Below are 6625 nucleotides of genomic sequence, written 5' to 3'. Positions count from 1 at the left end.
TAGATACTTTTTGAAATTGGTACCTTGACTACCTGATCGACTCCATTTTGTTTAATGTGGAGAAAGCCACAAATTTTCCCTCTACATGACACAATCAAGGACACGCCCACAAACCTAAAAAGGTTTAAATATATTACTGTATACAGTAAACACCACCTAGTGGCGGACAAATGAAACAAGAAAGACAAATGAAACAGAAATGACCATTTTATTTGATAATATGAAAATAAAAAAAGCTGTACAACATTCTGAAGTTGTGATTTCCCCAAAAGTACAGTATTCTGCTTCCCCCCCCCCCCCCCACATTTAAAACAAATTTTTAATTATGGTCCACCTTGGAAAAAAATTATTTGCCACACCTATTCTAAAAATACTCTTGTATACACAATCTGCCCCGATCAGTGGTGAGCAGGTGTGAACCTTTTTTCCCCCCAGTTGCATTATATGTATCAGCTTGCATTGGCACAACCTCCATTGTCTATTCTGGAGAACGCGTACAGGCATATGCTCTCCACCACAGCAAGTGAGGTCGGCCACCACTTCTAATCACACTGCAGTTTTACGAGTTGGTCCCACACAGACAGGAGCTTGAGGAAGAGACTTCATGCAAAGCAAACAGGCAGACGCCAGCGGGGGTCAATGGTGCGTGATGAGATGCGTTCATCCAGGCCAACCGAAACCTTCCCATCCCTGAGCAACACAAGAGCCAATCGCGTGCCGCCCTGCGCGGCTGCCGGCCACAGTCGACTTTCTGTTGCCCACAGACGCTCTCTGTCCCCTCACTGAGATTTGTCTTTTCCGGGCTTTTCTGTCCTAAGCAATGACAGGTTGAGCTTGATGAAAGAGTAGGAGACCCCAAGGGCGCAGTACACAGACGTCGCCAGCAAGGGGATGAATGGAAAGGATTGTTGCCATGTGGTCCAGGGGTAAACAAACTCACAGAAAACCTCCAGAGGAATCAAGCCTATGAGATAAACTGCCTCCGGAATGCTAATCAATCTGCCTTCATGTCTGTGGGGGTAAAAAAAAAAAAAGTAAAATTACTACAATATATGGGACTGCAAACTGAGAACATGTCCACTATAGGTCTAGTAAAAGTAGTGCAGTTTTCTAACACTGAAGGTGGGTCTATGGTGAATTCAGAGATTTGAACCAATTCAAAAACACGTCCGAAATGATTTTAAAATGATGTAACACAAACCATAAGCCACAGGGAAGTGGATGAAAGAAAGTGAAAGGAAGTGCATGTCGAACAAATCGCCACATTCCAACAAACCATCTTCTGAGAAATCTGACCGATGTTAATTTACGAACAACTGAGCATTTCCATCACTAAAACATGCACACTGACCTGAAAAGCGCCTTTAATGAAGTAAAACTGAACAGTGAAAACATCAGCATGAGCAGAATTTTGATGGGCAATTCTGAAAAACAAGAATCTTTTGAGTCATCACACGTTATTCAACACATATCAGCAGAACTCATCGAGTTCATCGTTTTGTGTTAATGATGCAGTTACTCTGTACCAAAGTACTATATACTTAAAGGGAGAGCACCTTACCTGGCGCGGTGAAGAGCAGCGGAAACAGAGAGGAATGACCTGTGGTCGCCAAGATCAGAAATATGCCAGCATCCTCTTTTCTCTCTACTGCCATTAAACTGCAAAAATAAATTTAAAATTTGAATATTATCTCTTTAAAGCTATATAAAAAAAAATAAGGGCTCGGTGGTAACTTGGGGGAATTACCTTAATGGAAGTATTGCCAGTAGAACAGCCTTTTCATGCACGTGCCATCCGAACATGAAAGACCCTAACGCACAGATGGTGACACACTGCAGAAAACCTCGAGCCCCAGAGGGCCGGAACCAAAGTCTAACAACGGCAGGCTTGAGGGAGAAAGAAGAGAAAAGAGAAATTACACAAGCGAAAAGAGGGGTGAATTTATCCAGGTTAATCAGGAAGTATTCATTTTCAGACCCAAAATGTCTCTCTACCAAAGGCATGTCATTATCACACACACCAACAGCTTTCATACTCCATGGCACAACTCCCAGAAAACTTTTGGGTATGCAAATCAGTATTTCCCGATTTAACCAGGGAAGAATCACAGCCCTGCTAATAGGGTAGAGTTACCTGAACCATCTTTCAAAAATCTACTGGCAAACAAATCAGCAGTCTCTAACAGTCACCTAATATTATGATGCCAACACACATATTCATCAGAGAATGGTGGTTCACAGTCCACCATGAAAGATACTCACAAGTATTGATATCAGAGTACAAATCAGTGTTGCTAAAGGAGAGATGGAAGGGAGCACAGAATGTTGAAATTCTTGGACAAGGCCACCTGTCATTGAGGCCTTAGGAAGTCTGTTGACATCAAATAGCTTTAGTTTTACACCTGGAACAAGTAAAAAGAAAATCTCTTAATTTTTCAACATGAGTAACAAATGTACCAGATAAACACAATCTTCTGCTGTAATTATTTTCAAACATAATTGTATTGTTTAGTTGATTTATATATTTTCCTAATTTAAAAATAAGTGGCCAAAGGTGGTCAACTTGGTGGTTAAGCCTTTCATGCGTTCTCCACCCACCTGTGCATATGTCTTATCTGTTTATCTTGTTTTTGACTATTGTATATAGCATATATTCATGACTGAACGGAATGATGATGATAATGGTGATTATTGTTATTATTATTATTAGAAGCAGTACCCAGAATGGACAGCGCTTTATCTGCCATGTTGTACAGTGCCCAGAAGTTGGGTGCCCAGTAGGCGTGACATAGTCCTCTTTTGAAGGGGAACAGCCTGGACAAAACCTGAGGAAGCTGGCCCTTTAAAACATAAACAACAGACCTGAAAGCAAGTAATCATGGCTGTACATTCGAGAGCACCTATAATGAAATGCTAATTAGAGAGCAAGATAAAATGTTGTACCCCCACCCCCCACACCCCCCCTCCCATTTCTGGGTTCCATATAAAAACTAATATGGATGCAATACAATGCCATAAAATGGGAGTTTAACATTCTACAGCAAGGAGAGTAGAAGAGCTGAGTACAGCAATGTTCACAGAACACACAGAGACTTCAAGACTGCATCACTTTTGCCACTGAACATAAGTCTATCTCTAATTCTGTCTCCAATTCTCTAATTCTGCTTATTTTGGTACTACAAAATAAGCATAAAACAGGCACAATAAGCAAAGCAATATCAAGCAATAAATAAATCACTTTTACAATATCAATTACTTACCAACAAAATGAAAGGTCCAAATGACAGCGCGAACACAGAGCATACAATTACTCCCAGTGCTGCTAACCGGAAAAGACTGAAACTCCTCCAATTTAAAGACCCGTCTAAAAAAGAGAAAAAAGGGAAATAGTTAATTAATGGATAGTTCTAGTTCTGGTATGCTGACCAATGGTCGATGCAGCATTCCTGCACCGCTGTAATGCACAACATACATCGCCGTGAAATAATATTTGCCGCCTTCCCGATTCCCTCTATTATTGCATACTTGCACAATGAATGGTTTCAGATCATTAGACAAATGTAATGTTAGACAAACGGAAATTGAGTAAACACAAAACTGTGAAGTCTGGAATTCTGCTCTGTACCAGAGAATTATTAAGGAGAGTGACCAGTCATCTGTCCGAGGTGAAGCAGAAGTGTAACCGGGTTATGCAGCAAGACAATGATCCAAAACACAAAAGCAGGTCCACATCTGAATGGCTTAAAGGAAACAAAATTAAAGTTTTGGAATGGCCCCGTCAAAGTACCTGAACCTGATAGAGATGCTTTGGTAGGATGTGAAACGAGCAGTTCATGCTTGAAAACCTACCAATTTGTCAGAATTAAAGCAGTTCTGTGAAGAAGAGTGGGCTAAAATTCCACAGCGATATGAAAAAATAAAGGAAATATTTGGATGCAGTTATTGCTGCTAAAGGTGGTACAACCAGTTTATACTTTATTCACATGGGTGATATGGGTGTTTGATAACTTTTTTCATTAAATAAATTATATAATAATTAATTTAATGCATTTTGTGTGTATTCAGGTTCCTTTTGTGTAATAATAAATTTTGTGTAAAGATCTGAAACTATTCACTATATCAAATATGCAATAATAAAATAAATCAGAATGAGGGCAAACATTTTTTCATGGCACTGTTGTTATGTTGTGCCAAACAACATGGCCCTTGACTATATTGACAATAAAGCACAGCTTCTCGTTACTGATTAAAAACAGCATACTAAACATGGTGACATTCCCAAAAAACTTAATGAACCACATTACTTTTTGTGGTTGCTTTTTGTATCTGCTTCAAAGGAATATTCTTTAATGAATATGATATGAGAGCTTACCTGGACTGTCTTTGGTGAAGCAGTAGGACCTCAGTAGGTAGATACCATAGGCAGGTGCAATGTATAGGTAAATATGCTTCAGGTTTAAGAGGAGAGCAAAGAGTAGAGCTCCTTCGAAGTGTCTGCCCTGTGGACCAAGCAGCATCAAAAATGTTAGGATGCAGGGATTTGATTTTATCAGATAAATCAGGAAACACTGATTCTCAGACACTGTATGTCTGGGGCCATTTGTACTTGGCTTTACTGTGGAACAGTATCTCCTATCAGTTGTCAAAGAGAACTGTTGATATGTGTTCTTACAACATATAGTTCTGGCTCTGGTTGAAACATTTAGGTTCTCAAAAATCAGAATTTCCAAAATAATCAGGAAAAAATACCACCGTTTAAATATTACCAATATCTTTATTACATTAGAATTCCAAATCTCTTCTAGCAGCTTCTGATCATCTCAAATATAGCTGAATATAGCAAATGTACCTGGAAGTGTCTTGCTACAGAAAGAAGCAGAACACCAAACAAGAACCCATTGTACTGGAAATGAATATCTGTGGAAGACCTTAAGGCCTTGAAACCTGAAACATCTCAAATGTTTTGCATCCTAGACAGAGCCTATAATCATAGACTTATTTACTGGAGCAGAGCCATTTTCAGCGTCTGTCTACAGTGGGGTTGACCAAAGCAAAAGGAACAACCCCCCACCCCCCCTCCAAAAAATAAGTTAATTAATTAATTAATAGATAAATAAATAAAATGAAATAATAACGAATGCTCCAAATTCAGGTTAGAACAGCCAATATATAGGATTTAAGGATACGGTCAACGATAAGGAGTCCAAAGTTCCAGAGTAGCAGCCCAGCTAGTACAAAGGAGGGCTTTCCGAAAAGGTCCCTGGATCCCCTGCTCCCTTTCACACACCTGCAGCACCTAACAAACACAGGGATATCAGGGAAGGTGTCGGAAACGTGTTTTGCAAAACTTCAATCCTGAATTCTAAATCCTAAATCCATCGCAGTACAGAGGGCACTTAAAATGAACCTAAAAAATACTCACTCTTTCACAGCATAAATGAAGACAACATCAGCAAAAATCACAGAGAGTCGTTGAAAGAGAATGGTGGCAGGACTGGCGTAATTTAGATGCTGCACTACCAGCATGTCTTTGTCAAAATACTTAGCAATGTGAGACAGTCCATATTCAAACCAAGCGAACAGAGGAGGATAATCCAAGGTCCATTCTGAGGTTTCCTTTAGCAAACAAAAACAACAGCACTGTGTTAACATGCAATCACTAAACATGACTGGTATGATGGAACTAGTGACACAACATAAACACATACCTCAAAATACCACTGCGAAACTGGTAAACTGTGCGTGACAGCTAACCAGTTCCTGTGTACCTCAAAATCAGTGGAATGACTGTGGGGGAAAGAAACATTAATTAAAAATATGCCCAGCTAACTTTCACAAGCAAACAACGTCAGATATTCTACATTATTTGCAAAGCATGGTAATGTTGCAATTTTTCTCATTAAACAATCACTGGTCACATATCGATAATATGCAAGGTAGCTAACGTAAGATAAGCAGTAGTGACGGAAACGTTGCACAAACATAACTAACTAAGATAACCATCAAAAACTAATCTGCTTTGGTCAGCAACTCGGTATTTTTAGGTGAATTTTTTATTCATTTCCATGGTTAAGACACGTATTATTGGATATGACTTCGTGGCGGTGCTAAGTAGTTTGCAAGTTAACTACACATGCTGACTCGGATAGCGTTTAAGTCAACCTTGAGTTGATTTATTTGACAGTGTCAATCAAATATTTAGCTTACTATGTGTTTATCAGCAGGAATTTCAGAAGGGAGACTCCAAATGCCAGAGCGAGAAACCAACTCCAGCTTTCAGACATGGGCGCCGCCATGACACTTCACCCACAAACCATAGACATGCATATATATCTAGATAGGCCCGCTTTCAGTTATCCGATAGAGCTAAACCTATTTTTTACAGTCTCTGAGCAAAACCAAAGAGATTCGAATCTCTTTGGCTAAACTAAGCTTGTGAAGTCCCGGAAGTAAGCTTGTACTACGTATGCGTATGTTGAGGGAAAAACATTGGTGCTCTCATTAATATGTGAATGGGGAATGAAGGCAAAATAAAACGTCCTCGATGATATTTTGAAACTCGATTGACGACAGTAACTTTTCAGAAGTAAACATATGCATTAATGTAGTAAAATATGTACATTTT

At 39.4% G+C, this 6625-nt stretch overlaps 1 protein-coding gene across 1 annotated transcript; it reads right to left on the bottom strand.

The window, feature by feature from the left end:
- Positions 1 to 488: 488 nt before the first annotated feature.
- alg8 (ALG8 alpha-1,3-glucosyltransferase) lies at positions 489 to 6622 on the bottom strand. Its single transcript, XM_035433902.1, has 13 exons — positions 6208 to 6622; positions 5709 to 5787; positions 5423 to 5616; positions 5187 to 5296; positions 4850 to 4917; positions 4373 to 4499; positions 3261 to 3364; positions 2720 to 2840; positions 2263 to 2402; positions 1748 to 1887; positions 1562 to 1659; positions 1352 to 1424; positions 489 to 1011 (listed from the first exon to the last, which is right to left on the bottom strand). The coding sequence occupies exons 1-13, from the start codon at positions 6294 to 6296 to the stop codon at positions 780 to 782; spliced, it is 1575 nt and encodes a 524-aa protein (XP_035289793.1). The 5' UTR covers positions 6297 to 6622; the 3' UTR covers positions 489 to 779.
- Positions 6623 to 6625: the final 3 nt, after the last annotated feature.

This window comes from Anguilla anguilla, chromosome 9 (assembly GCF_013347855.1).
Source record: "Anguilla anguilla isolate fAngAng1 chromosome 9, fAngAng1.pri, whole genome shotgun sequence".
Lineage (NCBI taxonomy): Eukaryota > Metazoa > Chordata > Actinopteri > Anguilliformes > Anguillidae > Anguilla > Anguilla anguilla.
The sequence above is the reverse complement of the archived record's forward strand: the minus strand, read 5'-3'. Positions and strand labels throughout refer to the sequence as shown.

Excerpts from the sequence above, each read along its gene's own strand:
- alg8 (XM_035433902.1), bottom strand. The coding sequence starts at position 6,296 with ATGGCGGCGCCCATGTCTGAAAGCTGGAGTTGGTTTCTCGCTCTGGCA. Across the intron at positions 4,918-5,186 it reads TGGACTCCTTATCGTTGACC|ATATTCATTTCCAGTACAAT; the intron begins GTATCCTTAAAT and ends GGTCTTCCACAG. Across the intron at positions 1,888-2,262 it reads GTACTCTGATATCAATACTT|CCTGCCGTTGTTAGACTTTG; the intron begins GTGAGTATCTTT and ends TTCTCCCTCAAG.